At 35.9% G+C, this 18929-nt stretch overlaps 1 protein-coding gene across 1 annotated transcript in view; it reads left to right on the forward strand.

The window, feature by feature from the left end:
- Window positions 1-11502, forward strand: part of LOC121295410 (2-hydroxyacylsphingosine 1-beta-galactosyltransferase-like) — a 29913-nt gene extending 18411 nt beyond the window's left edge. The window contains exons 3-6 of the mRNA XM_041219986.1: window positions 3870-4012; window positions 6917-6993; window positions 7873-8092; window positions 9935-11502. Coding sequence (XP_041075920.1) covers window positions 3870-4012; window positions 6917-6993; window positions 7873-8092; window positions 9935-10289 — 795 coding nt within the window. The 3' untranslated portion in view covers window positions 10290-11502. The remainder of the gene's footprint in view (window positions 1-3869; window positions 4013-6916; window positions 6994-7872; window positions 8093-9934) is intronic.
- The last annotated feature ends 7427 nt before the right edge of the window (window positions 11503-18929 follow it).

Below are 18929 nucleotides of genomic sequence, written 5' to 3' on the forward strand. Positions count from 1 at the left end.
CCATTTAATGTTAAAAGACAAAGATTATTTTTGTATATTTAGTCAAATGTGACGATTTCAGAAATACCACGCTCTTTTTAGATTTCAAAAGTCTTATGTTTGCATTGTCACAAAGCCTTTCATTCTTCTATTATCAGTTCAGATGACCAAAATACCATCGTGGTAAACACAAGTGGTTTGTGATGAAGCCTGTATCGACTACAATTTTGGATGCCAAAGTCCAAAGGGGGTATTGTAAAACCTTTTGACATTGAGCAGTTTTCTTTTAAATGTAGTCATTGTGTACTTTGTTTATCAGAAACAAGGACTAGTGTCCACTGTTGCTTGTCTGTGCCAGCCTAGGCCCTGTTTTACTGTCACAGCTGTGTATTCATTAACATTTGCTGAAATGGGGCGTTTTTTACAACAAGGGAGTTGAGTTACACAGGCCTTGAATAATGATTCAACTATTACAGTCAGTGCAGACTAGCAAATAAGGGCCATAGGGTATCGTTTCAAACTGAGTTAGTGTTTGTTTTACTGTTAAGGTTTTTCTTGAGACATATGTATATATCATAAATTGAATCTAATGACAGTCTCAGATATTCTCTGCTGTACATAGATACAACTGTGCTTTATGTATTATACAACTGCCTCCAAAATATCATCGGGATAATAACAAGCAAATTATATATAAACTTCAAAAACTTTTTTGGTGTTCAGAATCTTAGAGTTTTAGTGGGAGTTATTCTTGGCTCACACTGATAAGGCCACGTCTCAGCAGTAATTGTGCGTGCTGCGCTTATTCTTTTTAAGTAATTTATATAAAATAAGCAATGCAAATATTTTTAAATAGCATGTTTACACAGATAACCATGAATAAACAAAACAAAAAAGAGATAGCGTCTCGCTTTGTTTCAATTTGGCAAATTTGTCAACACTACTGTGTTTTAAAGATCGCTCATCTCCAGTACAATTATTCAGAGAAAGTGGATTCCTAACTAAATCTACTACGGTGTTTTCCTTGTCTGGTGAAATTAAAGAAAATATATAGAGAGAAATTTAAACTCTAAATACTGAAATGTATTATTTTTTCTCAAATTCAGTGCTTCCCCGACACATTAACACTCCACCTCTGCTCACGAATGATTGAACAGCTGTGAGATCTTTCACTTTCCCATTGACTACTCACTCGCCTTCAATTTTCAGGCAGAATACTGTGAACGGCCTCTGCTTGCTTATGATTGGACAGCTGCGTAAAACTTGGCAGATATTTGACTCTCCTATTGGTTAAACTTATTGTTCATACCTGCAACTGAAACAGACACAGTTTATGTCCTACCCAGCTATATTATGATTGGGCTACCGCAGAGAAAATGCAGATATTCAATTGGTTGATCACATCGCAGAGGCACTTCAGGGAAAAAAAAAGTAGAGTATGTACAAGCACAGCATAAGCGAGCAGGACTGTCAACAGACTGCTTTGATGCTTTTGTTGGAAAATGTGTTTAAAGCTTTATTTATTTTCCCATGCTACAACCCGCCAGAAATGTGTTCACGACCCATAATTTAAGAACAGCTACCACGGACACGATGGCCTGGCTTCGCAGGCGCAAATTTGCCAGCATGCACCACTTTGAGGACCACTGATGTAGAGAACCATTTGTTAAATTTTGATAACTCTTGGCCACCTTTCTCAACAAGTTATGAAGAGTATCAAATTCTGAGGATGTATGGAAGGACCTATACTTGCATATGTGACACAGTTTTACATTTCCATATTGTAGTTGTAGGTCATGGAGATTAACTATTTCGTGATACTGATGGTGACTCCAAAATACTAATATATTAGATCTACTTACTTAGTCAGACCAAGGACCAGGAAATTCCTTTTTAGAATTAGCTAGGAGGTAGACTGGAAGACAGATCATCTGTCCAGTGATTACTTTTACAAGCCTTTCTCCTGTAGCACAACCTGGGTATACACTATTCTACAATATACAATATAAAATGTATTTTTCAAAACCTAATGATTAATTTGTAAGGCCTACTGTTTAAAATTGTACCTGGAAATACAAATATATTCTCCTTAGTGTCTGGTGAAAGTAAACTCTTGTTTCTAGAAAAAAATAGTCCGTAAGGAAATGTGTATTATTTATACTGAATAGAGTTAACTAAAAATGGGTGCTTCATGTCTTTAATTTGAAATGTATCTTTTTTAATCTCTTGAGACCGATCCCTGCGTTCATGTTGATTCTTGCCCAGATCACAATTATGCAGTAGTATGCTGGAAAATTACAGCTTCCTTTTTTGTATTCTTTTTTTAACAATCAACTAGCCTACTGTCAGGTGAACAGTACAGATCAGTGTAAACGTAAACAAGTCATTAAAGTGTTGTTTAACCCTGATAGTGAGCAAAAGTGGAATTTCTGACTGTCTGCAGTTTCCTATTAAATGCTGATAAATCTGTAAAAGTCTATATGCACTTACTTAAAGCCTCGTTCTGAAAAGCACTAGTGATTTTATAGTAAAGAAAATGCTTTTTTTACGAGAATGGACACACAAAGAAGTATATTTAGCCTGCTTGTTGTCAAAAAGCTACTGTTTGCTGACCCCAAATAAGATGTCACATTTACACTCCTAGTTATTTAACCATATGATAAAGGCTTCAGGAGAGTCCCCATACTGGCAACTTGTTTTATTGTGTTATTGTATTCCTCAGTACCAAAATTATGTAATAATAATATCTTTATATAGCACTTTTCATAGTGGACCACCGTGACAAAGTGTTTTACAGAGGTAGGCTGTGAACTGTGCATTATATGCAGTCACTTACAATAGGACATTGATTTAACATCTCATCCATAGGATGGAGCACAAGGAGGTTAAGTGACTTGCTCAGTCAGTGACAGAGGTGGGATTTGAGCCAGTGACCACCTGGTTACAAGCCCTGGACTTTAACCTCTGGACCACATGATGGCATGAGTGGAAAAACCCATTCTCTCGGTCAGGTCATGCAAGAAAAAAATAGTGTTATAAACGCTCAATGCTTTTTGCATTCACCAAGGCATTAACCTCTGACCTGATATGGCTGCAATATTTAGGTCATGTGATTCTGTTTCTGCTGTATAGACAGGACACTTTGATTTACTGTTTTGATGTTTTATTCACTGCCTGTGAACAGGCTGGCTATAGGGGTGATGTCGGGCCAGGAAATGAAACCAAAACACACAGCAACTGCGGGCAAAACCCAGACGCTGTGCTGCTCAGTGTTTTATTAACGCACATAAAATAAAAGGTTTGAACAAAACAAAAACACTGACGAAAAAACAAACGGCACGTTGGCCAAACGAACAGACAAACAAACGTTGGACAAACTATCGTGTGGCCCTTCAGCATGTATTAGCAATTGTTATAATAGTGATAATTATCTCTCCCAACTCACATTCTCCACTGCGAACACCCAGCCCTGAATGAGTGTAACAGTCACCCTTTTATACAGTTGTACCGAGATTGAATTGCTAATAAATCATTCAATTGTAATCTCAGTAAGTACATCTGCACGTGAACTACTTTGTGCACTTCCCTTGCTTCCATACAAATACCCCTTTTACCTCTGCCCGTATTCTTAATACATAACACATGCTTTACCATAGTGGCTTTTATAGTTGGTACACAGCTATATTCTGTGATTCTCTCAATAAAGTTAAATTACATGTGGTGTCCCATTGAAATCAATTATACAGGTTAGATGTCCATTTTACTTCTTATTTACAAACTGTTAGGTCTGCTGTATCATTCCCCTTAGATTATTTCCCTGGGGATTGTTTGCTTTTTGTTTACAAAAACTCCCTTTTCTATTTTACTGTATGCGGTATCTCTAATTTTAGGAGTTCCTAACATGGGCTGGTACAACAGAAGAACATGGCTTTGTATTGGTGTCCTTTGGAGCTGGAGTTAAGTACTTATCAGATGATATTGCGCATATGTTGGCCGGAGCTCTGGGTCGGCTTCCTCAGAAGGTGATTTGGAGGTTAGTGCACCATTTTTTTTTTGTTCCCTGAGAGGATTACACATAACCCAGATACCCACAGAGTATGCATGTCACAATTTGCGCTCATAATTTTGTGATTTAAACATTCTAAGGACATTCCCAGGCCCAGGCCCAGAGTAAAAACCAACCAAAGTTACATAGAGCAAGAGTCTGTGTCCTGGTGTGGAGGATTATACTAGCTAAAACCTCAAACTTTTAATTTGAGCAAAACACAATTAACTCTGAAATCCCAATTAAAAAATACTTGCATTAGATTTTATTTAAACAACTTATGTGAGGGTATTTATTGCTCAGTTTATACCAACAAAAAACCCTTGTTCACTGAAACAGGAAGGGGAGTTTTGAATAAGAGACAGCTATAGTAGTGTCTTCAGCATGACGGCCTAAAAGCAGGTTTTGGTATTACATTACTTGGTATTCATCTGTCACTCCTATTCTATTTGACGCCTTGGTATTGGGGTATTTTTTGATTGACTTCCAGCTGCTTTTTTTTTAGGACTGCAACAAAGGGTACATTTTGACCTTTGAAGGTTCGGAACACATTACCGAAGGAAGGTTCGAACCTTTGATGATACTCATTTGCATAATTTATTGGTGACTGTACCATAGCTGCTTGTTTATATTTGATTGAAAATCCTATTATTTTACAAGTAATCCATATTAATGGAATAAAACATTCACACATAGTTTAAAAATAAGTTATATAGAACAATAATCATGTTTTTATAATTTTAATAAAAATATAAATACACAGTGTTTATTTACATGTAATTGAGCCTGCTTGCAATCTATACTGAAGCTTGCATTGCAGCACCAACTGCAGTGGAAAAAGCTTTATTTAACAGTCACCATTCCAAGCAGGTTATCAGGCACATTTTACTACTACTAAAAATATTAATAATAATATGAACTTACGCTTGTCAAGTGACCCCAGAGATTGGTTTTGACTCCATAATACGAGTCGCTTGCATTCAACTTTTTTTTTTGGCCGTCTGGGCATTTAACAAAAAAATCCCAAACAGCACAGGGGTTTCCAGACATTTCTTTCAGTACAGCTTACAGTATACAACGCATGGCTGTGGAGGATAGCGAATGAAGAAATGAAAGGTTTGCTTCTGGATAACATGAGCTGGAGCGAGGAGGGGCAGACGGTACTCAGTTTTCGAAATTACAATTATCAGTGTTAGCGTATATTTTTTGTGTATGTTTCAAACATATTCTACCGTAGCACTTTTCTTACACTGTCTTGTACACTAGGTAATCAGTACATATTTTACTGAAGCAATACAGTCACTAGAGGTACAGGCCACTGCTTTGGATACTATACCCTGCTCCATACACGGCAGCGGCTCCATGCAGAGTTGTATGTAATGTATAACGATTTGGTAGCAGATTTATATGCATTATGCAAGTCAGAAAGTCAAATTTTGTATGTGAGTGACATTTAATGTGTGATTTATAGTATTCACACATTGTCAAACAGTTTCTGTTAATGGGAAGAAAAAAAAGTGTGTGAACCTGTCTGATGAACCTTCGAAGGTTTATAGTCATTGAATCCCTGGCTAGCGAAGGAACCTTCGGACACAGCCCTACTTTTTTACTGTTTGTAAGCAAATGTATGAGACAATGTGCTTATGTTTTTATATTTAGGATGCTGACAGCTTTTTGTGAGAATGTATGTATATTGTTTTGCCTGCTACTTCCACATAAAGCCCTTGTAATCCAAGAAGTATAAACAGAATTTAAGTTTTAATAAAGAAATTAATATGTGTTGGACAGAAGGGGAGAAATGTATAATGCAATAAACCCTTACCATTCTCCTTTCTACCTTAAGAAGAAATGAAAACCATAAACCGCAGGCAATGCATTTTTATTCATTTATTTATTTTTAATTGGAGATTAGTTGCTATGATGACTTGTATGCTCTCTATGATATCACTTTAAAAGCAAAACAAAACAAATATAACACATTAATTGATTGGATTTGAAATCTCTGTCTAATAAAATACAGTAAATATCATCTCAATATTATTGACAGAACACATTTTTAATTAACTTTATTCTGTTACAATCCATCATTCCATTTCAACCTTTGGCTGATATCGCTGCTCAGCTATAATTTTGTCCAAACCGCTGTCATTTCCATTATGTCATAGTTAGTTTGCACACTTTAATTTTCATTGATCAACAGTACTTTTCCATGTTGTGTACCTTTTAAATTTGTTTCTAGATGTACATTTGTATGTATAATACATAACCAAAATCTATATATTGCATGCATCTACTGTATTATATAAATTAATTTATCGTAATTTGATAGTTAGTTCTCATAAACTTTTTATGATGTTTTGTACCATTCTTTAACGGCATAAGTATATCATGCATAGTAACACTGCTGAGTTTGAGAAAACTACAATAAAACCCACAAGGAAAGAGCAAAAAAGACTATCAAAATTGCAGTGCACCTCTGATTTAAGAGTTTTCACAAAACGAATAGGAAACCTATTGCATACCTCCTGATCTTTCATCCACTAATCAGAAAAATCCCTGTAAATAATGACTGAATTAATGAAAGCACAACTTATTTCTAGAAACAAACTCTTGTAGTGCACATTTCCAAGCAATTGCAGTGTCTATTTCTAGATGGACAGAGTAGGTCAGTGTTCTTTGTTCAAGCAATCGACTCAAGTAACCTGTGTTGCCCATTCATGATTTTAGCTGTTTTAATACTCATAGCAACTGGGTTTGTGTAGCGGTACAACAAACTTGTTAAATTGTTGATATGACAGTGCGCATGGGTTAGACGTTAACATGTAATTATTTGTTTGTTAATTCAATCTTATGTCATTAATTTATGTTCATTAAGTCTTATTTTTCTTTTAGGTTTTCAGGTACAAAACCAAGCAATTTAGGAAATAATACTAAACTTGTGGAATGGATGCCACAAAATGATCTTCTTGGTAAGAAGTGGTTAAAACATGACACTCCTTCTACAGTACAGCATATATAGCCAGACAATCTTGGATAAAAAATATGCTCTACTAATTGTTTCCTATTTTTATTTATGTATTTATTAAATTATTTATTTATCGGGAAAAATTGGCAGTTTGTGAACTGTTGTGTGGTTCTGAATTGCTGCTAATATCTATTGCAACACCAGGTGCCTACAGAAGTAATTTTATCAGTGTACAGTATACTGTACAGGGAGGTCACATAACACTTAACATTCAAACCTCTGTTAATTCAAAAACATGCCAACCCACATATTAATTATCTCTCCTTAGTTGCCCAATCTATAGCTTCACTAATAAATTAATGTGTGGTTGTTGTGGAACTTTATATATGCCCATTATATTGCAACATTACATCCTATCATACATCAAAAGGGTGGGGTGGTCTAACATTATCTTGATTTTCATTAATTAACTGGTTACACTGTTCATGTCTAATGATACAGCACATAGAAATATTAGGTCTAGTAAACTCCAATTCTACCAACTATTAACGTAGTGTTTATATATTTATATATTTGCTAGTGGTTATATCTGCTTCTTTATTAACTACCTCAGAGTGTTGGTTGTATGTATTATTAAGGCTGCCTGCCTTTAGCATCTAATAACTGGGGGAAAAATACTCACTTTTTAGGGTGAAATTCCTTGTGCAGTTTTTGCTAGTGTGGTGGTTAAAAGCATCAATAAAGGCTGTAACCATGCAGTATACTCTATGTCAAATGGGGGGATTAAAATATTCTCTTTTGGGTATCACATTCTGCAGTCAACAATTGCCTTTTTCTCTTTTTGATGTCTGTTTAACTTACTGAACTATTTGCTTGCTTTAAGGTCACTCGAACATTAAAGCATTCCTTAGTCATGGAGGTCTGAATAGTATTTATGAAGCAATGTACCATGGTGTGCCTGTAGTGGGAATCCCTTTGTTTGGAGACCACTATGACACAATGACACGAGTGCAAGCTAAAGGAATGGGGATCCTTCTGGAATGGAAGAAGATGACAGAAGAAGAGCTATATCAGTCAATGATTAAAGTCATACAGGATTCCAGGTAAAAAAACAAATTGTATCCTAATGTATGTTTTTTCCATACTCAGTGGTGTACATAGGGCTTGGAGCTCAATTTTGGCATGGAAACATTTGAGCTTTTAAAGACAAAACTATTTTGTATCGTACTGCATTAGAAGACCATAATGTATTTCCTGTAAGTTGTAACTTGGAAAACTTGAAGGATTTGATGTTGTCCATCATTTACAATATTAAATGCTCTACTGGTACTACTTTGTTAGATGAAAAAATTATTAGGCCATTGGAAGTGGTGCTGACTCTCAACAGCAGAAACACTAGACCATGCAGAGACCTACGATGTTTCAGACAGATGTAGGTTTGAATGCAAATAGACATGAAGCACTGATAACTCATCAAAAAAAGACTGTCAATACCTGATTCAGTTAATATTGTGTAAAATTAGAAATCAGACCAAATTGAAGTGTTACCATAATCAATTTTAAGGTTGGTCTGTTCGTTAAGAGGTATTATTGGAATTTAGATTAATACTCTAAATGAATGTACAAATCATGGTTCTGGCTTAAGCACATTCATTTGTAATGACATTCACAGTGGTAGTGTGTGTGTGTGTGTGTCTATATACAGTCAACCCTGCTCATGTGACCACCTTTGTTTACTGACCACCTGGTCTAAGTGACTTTAAATTCTTCCCAATGATATTTGTACTTTTATTTAACTGTATTAATCGACCACAATTCTCTTACCCAGCAATGGACTCAAACCTGTATAAAGCACCCTTACACAGAGCTAATGTTATAAGAAAAATATGGTTTTAGATGGTACATCCTAAATTCAAAGAGATACGATAACCATTAACAGTCTTTTATCTGTAATGAATAAAACAACAGCGCTCTCTTGTAAAGGAAGAGAAAATGTGGAGAAACACAAGGTCCACCCTAGATGACAGAATTAAAGTTATTAAACTTGTAAGACAGTAAAACTGCTGAAATACAGCGCTAGAAAGACGCAGATACAGCATTTTGAAACGGAAACTCGGGCTTGAAGTTTTAGGTTTTTATTTTTGTTCTCGTCGATTCAGTATCTTAATTAAACTATTAGTTACTAAACAAAGTCGCTTCTTTTTACCTTGATGTCCTGATTGACTTGCTGGTTCTGTTTCACCTTCATTATTCGAACAAAAGAGTAAGCAATGACATTAGTCACTTCCCCCAGATGCTACTTTAACTTGCATTTAATTCTCATACTTGCCTGGGAACTAGGTAGCTCCCATTGTGTCTGTTTCGTGTTGTGTTGTTCTTTCCTGCTAATTTAACAGACTGTTCTCATAATTAGAATGTAGTGGCTTAAGACTTAAAAGCAAATCGTTAAAGGACAATAAATACCGAAAAATTCAAGCCATACTTGTATGAAAACAATGTGAGCGGTAATCGGAAAAATATATTCTGCTTATGCTGGCGTTGGTTTCAGGATGCAATGAATCAACATGTACCTGAAAGGCAGACACAGGCATTGAAATTTGCAAATAATTTAAAATGAATTTTATGTGACCTGAGACAGGCCAGCATTCATTACTTTCCCAAAAGAATGCATTTTGTAATGCATTATCTAAATGAGTTTGATTAAATGATATACTTTGTTTTGTATATATTCCATCTTCTGACTTTTACAGTGTATGTAAGACCTACATAATTACAGGAAAGCAAGTCAGAAACAAATAGAAAACTTATGTGCCCTGTGTTAAGATGGCACTATTAGACTGTCCCTTGAGTGATCTCTGAATACAGGTTTGACTGAATATATCATCTACAAATGTTTATATTACATTTACTCATTTTATATATGTGCTGTGTTATTTATTCTTTAGGTACAGACAAGATGCTCAGTTGCTATCCCAGATCCACAAAGACCAGCCTGATCACCCTGTAAGCCGCACAGTTTACTGGATCAATTATATCCTCCGCCACAATGGAGCCAAGCATCTTCGCTCTGCTGTGCACAGCATCCCTTGCTATCAATACTTCCTTCTAGATGTAGCTCTAGTTATGTTAGTAGGGACACTTATAATTCTGTATACACTGTCCCGGATTGTAAAATTGATTGCTGCAAGTGTGTGGTCTAGCTCAGTACAAAGCAAGGCCAATGGATACTACCATAATGGAATACCAAATGGCAAACACAGAAGAAACGGCCACATTAAACATGACAAGAAAGTAAAATGAGCAAACTGATGGTTCTTTAGTAAGCTAGTATCATTCAAAATACTGTTGAACTTCAGGTAATTTTAAACAAACAAATCTCTTTCATTTGTTTAGTATTTTACTAATTTTCCTACACAACACTCCTTTCTTTCTTTCTTTCTTTCTTTCTTTCTTTCTTTCTTTCTTTCTTTCTTTCTTTCTTTCTTTCAAGAAGCACAAATACGCAGTTCATTATTTCTCAATAGATTGTTTTGTCATCGAAAGTGAAGGCCCAGGTGATCAATATGAGTTTAGGTATCTTTCTTTTTTTTTTTTTTTTTAATAATGCTGAATGATCAGATTGCACTGTGAAGATGTAGCATATCAGCAGTGACTTTAGTACAACATTTAACATACAAACATATTGAGTGTTAAGGCCTCTTCGCAGCGGACGTGAGGTGACACAGAACATGTAGTTTTGATTTGAACCATTCACACTAACTGCGATGCGACTGGGCGACACTGAAGCGGTGCACAAAAAATAAGATTGATGTCTATTTTTGCAATTGTCATACGGCAGCTAGGGAACTGACCAAGGACCAATCGGAGAAGAGTCGTCTAACGCATCGAGCATGCTTGTCGTCACTGGTGTGAAAGGTAGTGTTGCAGTGAAAGTATCACTTTATCGCAGGACAAATCGCATCGCGTCTGGTGTGAATAGGCCTTTAGACCGTAAAAGACCAGAAAGTGACTTTTATATAGACACATTGGTCTCTGACATCAGAATTCCTGAGCTCATTTTATTGCTAGACATTCTAAGAAGTAACTAGCTGTGTTCTTTCTTGAAAATTGAAAGACAGAACTTGCATTTCCATTCCAGGCAATCGTGATGGGTACTGTACATATTGCACGAAAATTCCAACAATGAGAAAACACTTGATAGATTTTTATCGGCTGATTTCACTGGATTAATCTAATGTGTCGGTAATCCTTGTAGAAATCCTGTGAATGTCAGTGGCGTCATGATTGCTTTTGAACATAAACAAACTAGGCGTGTCGTATAAATTTCAGATACTTGCAGAAGATTTCTAATAGCAAAATCTCACAAAGCCATCTTGGACCGATCCTGTTCAGGTCAGTGGTACATATAAATAATGACCTGTACCATACTACCAAGCCGTTTTATGTTTTTGATACTCTTTCAACATATTTACTCAAATTTTTTTTTTTTTCAGTTACATTTAATTGATGACATGTACTGTACTATACATGTGCAGATCAAGGTTTGCAATAATATTTAAAATCACCTATGTGGAAATGTAGTTTCTACAGCTGCTATCATACCTTTTATTATGAGATAATGGTTTGGATTATTGGTCATTTCAGATGTGCAAGAGACTACTGTATCAAATATGCTTCTGCAATGTACAGTTTTATATGTTATTGCTTACTAGTCATTTGCCAATGAAAATGATGGCTAATAATGATTTACTTTCTGGACCTATGTATAATGCACTGGATAAAATCAAGTAGAAATTCTAGTTTAACTGTAATCAGCATACTTATTCAGGTTTTGTTACTCTTACCAGTGCTTTCCATAATTTTATATAATCCAGCCTGGGATACAAATTTCTAGTCTCTCATTATTTTTTTAATTCAGCTGATGACTTGTTTTACACATGCCTTTGTGATGTGAAACACTGTTTACTTAGTTGCTGCACTAATGATCTGTATTTATTAACGTGGCATTATAAATCCTGTCTAATTTAAATAGACCAAACATCTTTCAGGTCATCTGAGAATACAGAAAATGTTCTGGATTTGTACTGACCATCCCGCTATGAGCCACAACTGATTGTGCAATATGCTGTACTAGTAAAAGTCTACACAAAGATGACTTGGTTTTAATACTTGAACATAAGTGGAATGTAAATAATACATTCACAAATTTTAACACTGTTAAAACAGTAGCAACAAAGTTACAGTTGTATTTACTTAAGGCTATGAATAGTGGGATGATAACAAAATGTTAGTGTGTGAATGTGTTCTGAGGTGCTTTTTTAAAAAAATAATAAGTCTGTATCCAGAGAGAGGGAACATTCCAGTAGTGTGAACATCTAAACTTAGCAGTTAAGTTACTGTGAATAATACTAATACATATGAATAAATAGCAATAACTAAAACAAATAATAAAACTAAATAGCAAGTAGAATTATTTTTAAATGGTCTTGGTCTTTTCTTTTGTGGATGTGTGATTTGTTCATACACATGCATCCTACAGGGAGAATTGCCACTCTTTACTGTATGTCAGCATGAGCTGCATATGACATGGTTGTCCAAAGAGGTTAACTCTGTTTGAGGTAAATGACCTATTGGTGCACTGTTTTTTCTACATTGCCCCACTGAGCAGTCTTTAAGCTCCACAAGGATACCTGTATAATGAGTGCTGCGGTGAGGGTGATTAAGGTTTTCACTAGCATACAAGTCATGGTGATTTTTATGTGTGCTGGTCTTAAAGATCTTAAAGATTTTGTCTACTTGGCATTTGTTGATATTTGTCAATATTGTAAATATGAAGTGTAATAAAACAACAATAAACATTACATATTTTGTTTGCATTATTGCTGAATTAATCTGCTTTTATTCTGTCCTATGACACATTGGAGGGGTGGGGGTTTTCAAACGTCAGATTTATTGTATCAAACTCGCAGTATATTAACAACAGCTTTAGTAGCAAATGATTTTCAAACTGAATTTATTAAGCTGATAATGCTTTGAAATTGAGTCGTTAATGAACACATTTCTTGTCAAAAAGCTTAGACAGCATCCACACTGGAAAAGAGCGGCGCGAGCAAAGTCACCTAATGTCATTCCACACAGTACACGACATACAAACGATCCAAAATACAGGAAATAAATACATGACTCCACACATGCATTCCTATTGGACGTAATAGAGGTGGGTTGTCAAATTACAGCGCAGGTCTTGTTTTGATAAAAGGTTACCATTCAAGGGGCTCCTGAGTGGTGCATCCAATAAAGGCGCTCTGCGTGAGTGAAGGGTGCGCCCTATAGCCTGGACGTCGCCAGTTCGAGTCTGGGCTATTCCACAGCCGTGGGCAGGAGTTCCCAGGAGGCGGCGCTCAATTGGCTGAGCGTTGCCAGGAGAGGGGAGGGTCTAGGTCAGCCATGGTGTCCTCTGCTCACCACGCACCAGCGACCCCTGTGGTTTGGCTGGGCGCCTGCTGGCTTGCCTGTTAGCTGCCTGGGAGCTGCATTGTCCTCCAATGCTGTAGCTCCTGGGTGGCTGCATGGTGAATCCACAGTGTGTAAAGAAGCAGTCAGCTGAAGACACACATTTCAGAGGACAGCGTGTGTTTGTCTTCGCCACTCCCAAGTCAGAGCAGGGGTGATAGTGGTGAGCTGAGCCTAAATAATAATTGGCCATTTCAAAATTGGGAGAAAATAAAAAAATAATTGGCAATGACAAAATTTAAAAAAAAAAAAAAAAGGTTACCATTCATTTACAATTTACTGTAATCTCAATTGTGTTTCTTTACAAATTCCTGCTTTGATCCTTTTTGTTTTAACTTTGAAGTAAAGTGTAAATTATTATTATTATTATTATTATTATTATTATTGTGATGCGTAGGTCACCACTTGTATTATTATTATTTACTTTTATTTAGTTTTTCCTTTTAAAACAGTCCAGTGAACTCAACAGAAAATGCTTTATAAATATGGCTCATAATGTTCAATTTGTGCAATGTCCTGGGTCTGGTCTTAAAGGGGCAATGAACCTGTGAGAGTTGCGCAATCTTGTTTTATATATATATATATATATATATATATATATATATATATATATATATATATATATATATATATATTGATATTTTTTATTTTGACATTTACTTTTGTATGTTAGTGTGTACAATTGTAGGCTATAAATAAATACATTTGAAGTGTCATTGGTAGTGATTAGTTATTAAATGTATACCATGCATGGAACATTTAGTCTACAGTATATTTATTAAGCTTTTAAAATTACAATAGAACTCCCTAACAAGGATGCATTGCAAATCCACAATCATCTGTAAGTAAACTTTCTTGTAATATTATGCTGTTTTTTATACCAGAATTTCATGATTTACTCTTAGGTTTGTATTTGTATAATTCAAATAAAATCTACAGTAGAGGTCACTTGTCATATAATGTACATATCCAGATTTCAGATAGGCAACAGTTATATTGATAATTTATTGGTAGTAACATTACAATGGGTGCAAATAATGGTATATCATTTTAGCAATACAACAAACATTCTGTAAGGTTACAAATGGTTAAAACAACTGAATAAATCTCATTCTTAGCCACAAGTATAGAAAAGGCTAAAATACTTTCATAACTTCAAATATTGAATTATCTAGAGTAGTCTGAAAAACACAAGATAAGTTAGAAGAAACAACTGGGGCAACCTTGGCCCCCATCAGTTTTACAGTTGTGCCAATTTGCTTTCTGCTGGCTGACTTGTTACAGATTACAGTGTAGCCCAGAGATAATATGTTAATCACTGACTGTTTACAATCTAAGGCATTCCTCAGTTTCTCCATAACTTCTTTTGGCACAGTGACTATAGATGAACTGTTTCTTTTTTTATGGGTTTTGGATCAGAACCTTTAATATTCCAGAAAAAAAAGAATAACAAAGCTGTGCTTGTAGTCCACACCACAAGATATGTGATACACTATTCTCTGTACAGCACAAAAGGTCCTGTGTTCTTTGTGAACCGGGTATTGAAGGAGACAACGTTACAGATGGTCATAGTTTCTCAAAGGAAGCAAGATTCTGTAATGCAGTAACCTATAATGCTCTGTCATGTAAACCATTACCAACAGTTACCTTGGGTACCTATTATTAAATGCCCAAGCTGGAAGGTGCAATGTACCGAACAAAAGGAAATCAAACACCAGGATACACAATTAAATTAAACCTTAATGACTGGATAGAGAGTTGTAATTGCAGATTTTTCCTGCTGATATAGGCATGCTGGCTGTTTACATATCTCTTCCACCAAGTTGTAGAAAAATAATACTGAGAAGACTAAGAAGAGTCTTATATATGCTGTATAGACTTTTAAGAATATACATTGTCTCAATGCCCTCCTGTGTAATGGACTACATGGCTAAATGTCTAAATGTGTTTATTATACAAATTATATCATTTTTTTTTTATATATATATATATATATATATATATATATATATATATATATATATATATATATATATATATATATATGACCCCCCCACTTCTCCATCACCGGCCACACGCATTCCGTAGTTGTTCGTTATATTTCTTAGGGGTAACACTTCATTTTGGACGGTAAAATAACCGGTTATAAGCCAGGTAAAGTTAGCCGAATAATGCCATTTATTTTAATAAATGAACATTTAATAAGCATAACCAAAAACCCTACATTTAAAAAATATATATAATTTAAGTACATTTACCATTCACCTTAAACAAATCACACAATTGTATTTTTACCAAATCCTACTGACAAAAATTTAAGATGACAATTAATCCATAGAAACACATTCAAAGGCACAGACTTTTACCCCTAAAAAAATTGTTTTTTTGGTCTGATGTCCTCTTCAAAAAAATCATTACTTCATGGTAGAATGATTGTATTGAACACCACTCTGGCGCAAACAAAGAGTTACTGTTACAAACCACAGTGTTTAGAGATACACCTTACCCACACCCCAGAAGCAAACAGCAAACAGCATATGCCAGTCATTTTGGACACTGCGTGCATTTATAGCAAACTCTATGAATAGCGCTTCAGCTACTTTTGACTTAATTATGTAGATGTACGGTACTGCTAAATATAGACTGAAAAAATTGCAATCCATTTGTACATTGGAACTTTGTGCCGGTGGCTTGGAGAAAATATTACATCTATTTTAATCAGATCCTCACAAAACTCTATTATTCCCTAAATGAGAAAACAAAGAAAGAAAGACTATGTAAACTACATACATATTCTATGCCTGGACAAATGAAAATGTTGTTTCTTTTGATGTTAAATTCCTAATGCTTTTTTTTTAAAGCTCAGCAAGTGAGTACTTATTGTGAAAATTTGTATCAAACTCCATTAGTTCCTCCTCATTTGGTGCAAAGTGTTTCAGAGCATGGGTTATTTCTTCATAGAACAATAAAATAACAATAACTACAAGACTTGAAAAAAAAAGATATATAGTGAATACATGTACCACAAGAAATGTTCCTATCACACAGAATTTGTTTGGTCATCCAAACTGGATGACCGAGCAAGAAGGAGACTGACCAAAGATGCTACCAAGAGGCCAATGGTAACTTTGTAAGAGCTACAGGCGTTTATGGCCAAGACTGGTCAAATTGTGCACTTGACAACAATGTCTCAAGTACTACACAAATCTGGCCTGTATGGTAGAGTGGCAAGAAGGAAGCCATTTCTCAAGAAAGCCCACCTTGAATCCCATTTGAAGTATGCAAAAAAACACTCTCTAGCCATGTGGCAAAAAGTTTTGTGGTCTTACAAAACTAAAATTGAACTTTTTGGCCTAAATGCGAAGCGTTATGTTTGGTGCAAACCAACACAGTTCATTACCCAAAGAACACCATCCCTACTGTGAAGCATGGTGGTGGCAGCATCATGTTATGGGGGTGTTTCTCATCAGCAGGGACTGGGGTACTTGTCAGGATAGAAGAGAAAATGAATGGAGCAAAGAACAGAGAAGTCCTTGAGGTAAACCTGCTGCACTCTGCAAGAAAGCTGAAACTGGGACGGAAGTTCACCTTTCAGCATGACAACAACCCAAAGCACACAGCCAAAGCTACACTGGAGTGGCTAAGGAACAAAAAGGTAAATGTTCTTGAGTGGCCCAGTCAGAGCCGACCTAAATTCAATCGAAAATTTATTGCATGACTTGAAGATTGCTGTCCAGCAACACTCCCCAAAGAACTTGACAGAGCTTGAACAGTTTTGTAAAGAAGAGTGGTCAAATATTGCCAAATCTAGATGTGCAAAGTTGGTAGAGACCTATCCCAACAGACTAATTACTGCCAAAGGTGCTTCCACCAAGTATTAACTCAGGGGGGGTGGAGACTTATCCAATTATGATCTTTCAGTTTTGTATTTTTAATATATAATTTTTTTCTCATTAATTTTTTTCCCCTCTTAACAGTGTGAAGAATGGTGTGCAGATAAGTGGAAAAAAAATCCTCATTTAAATGCATTAAACTCTGAGGCACTGCTCACTGCTTTTATGGAGAACTCTGTGGATATGGATCTGATTTTAACAGGAGTTGCGGTCTTTGTTTCCTCTTCGCTGTGATTGTCCACTGGAGGAGATTTTTGTATGCAGTTGTCCCAAGTGGTTGAAAAGTTTTTTTGAACACTTTTGTAGCACCGGCAATCACACTGTTATTATATAATAATAAACACAACAATAAACAGTAAACATCATAATGGCTTATCCGTTTTGACCCATAGGTCTTTCTCATTATTATGTTTACTGTGGTTTTAAATATATTTAAATAAAGACTATTGCTTTTATTGAGACCACCTTGGGGCTTTGGACTTAGTTGAAACTGGAGATGCTGTCTACATTTCTCTTTCTACGGGATTTCTCACTGGAGAAGACTTCTATTTATATTGTATATTATATAGATACAATTTTTTATTATTTTCTGTTTTTCTTTCAGAAACCCAGTGCACCTAGATTGTCTGTTTTTACTAGGCTCGCCTCTGTACACAGACAGTATCCTGTGCTAGCTATTTGGTTATTCCAATCAGTTTTTTGCGCTATGGACACATGGGCCGGAGAATATACTAGATTTATTCTAACTAGCAGGTGACTGTAGCCCCCGTCGGTATGCTTGCTTGCAGTTGCCAGTGGGTTTTTCATGTCTTCACCAGTTCGGCCTCTCTGTACCTCTAGCGAAGTGCATAGATGCTACAATTGGCCCCCCCTAAGACGGAAAGGCATTAGAGTGTTCAATTACTTGGATGACTGACTGATTGGTGCTGTGTCACCAGCACAGGCAGTGTTGCACTTGGGACTGGTCACCAGCCATCTCCAAGGGCTAGGCCTCACGGTGAACCAGTCGAAAAGACAGCTCACACCGTTTCAAAGGGTTATCTATCTCAGTGTAAGCCTCAATTCTGGTAATATGATTGCCAATCTGTCGGACAACAGAATCCAGAGGCTAACTGTCTGCTTGGAGCAGTTTCAGCCCAATGCAGCAGTGAGGGTACTGACCTTCCAGAGACTTCTGGGCCTGATGGCAGCACCATCCCAGATCCTCTCCTTAGGGCTCTTATGTGTAATCCTCTATAAAATAATAACTTATTTCATGGTGTTACATTACCAATAATGGGTTAAAAAAATAATAAATACTTATTAGACAGTTGGTTTATTACGGTTAGAAGTTTAATCAATCAAAATAATATGTTATTGATTTTATGTCGGCAGACTTTTAATAGGCAACGTACCTTTAAGATCCCTTAAGACAGTGTGCTCTCCAGTAAATGAGGAGAATCAAAATGGGTGCTGCCATGCTGTTAGCGTGTGTATCTGTGAGATTAGGATAAAATCCTTTATAGTAGATCTGAAGTTAGCAGAGATGGCTGAT

This window comes from Polyodon spathula, chromosome 2, assembly GCF_017654505.1.
Source record: "Polyodon spathula isolate WHYD16114869_AA chromosome 2, ASM1765450v1, whole genome shotgun sequence".
Classification (NCBI taxonomy): domain Eukaryota; kingdom Metazoa; phylum Chordata; class Actinopteri; order Acipenseriformes; family Polyodontidae; genus Polyodon; species Polyodon spathula.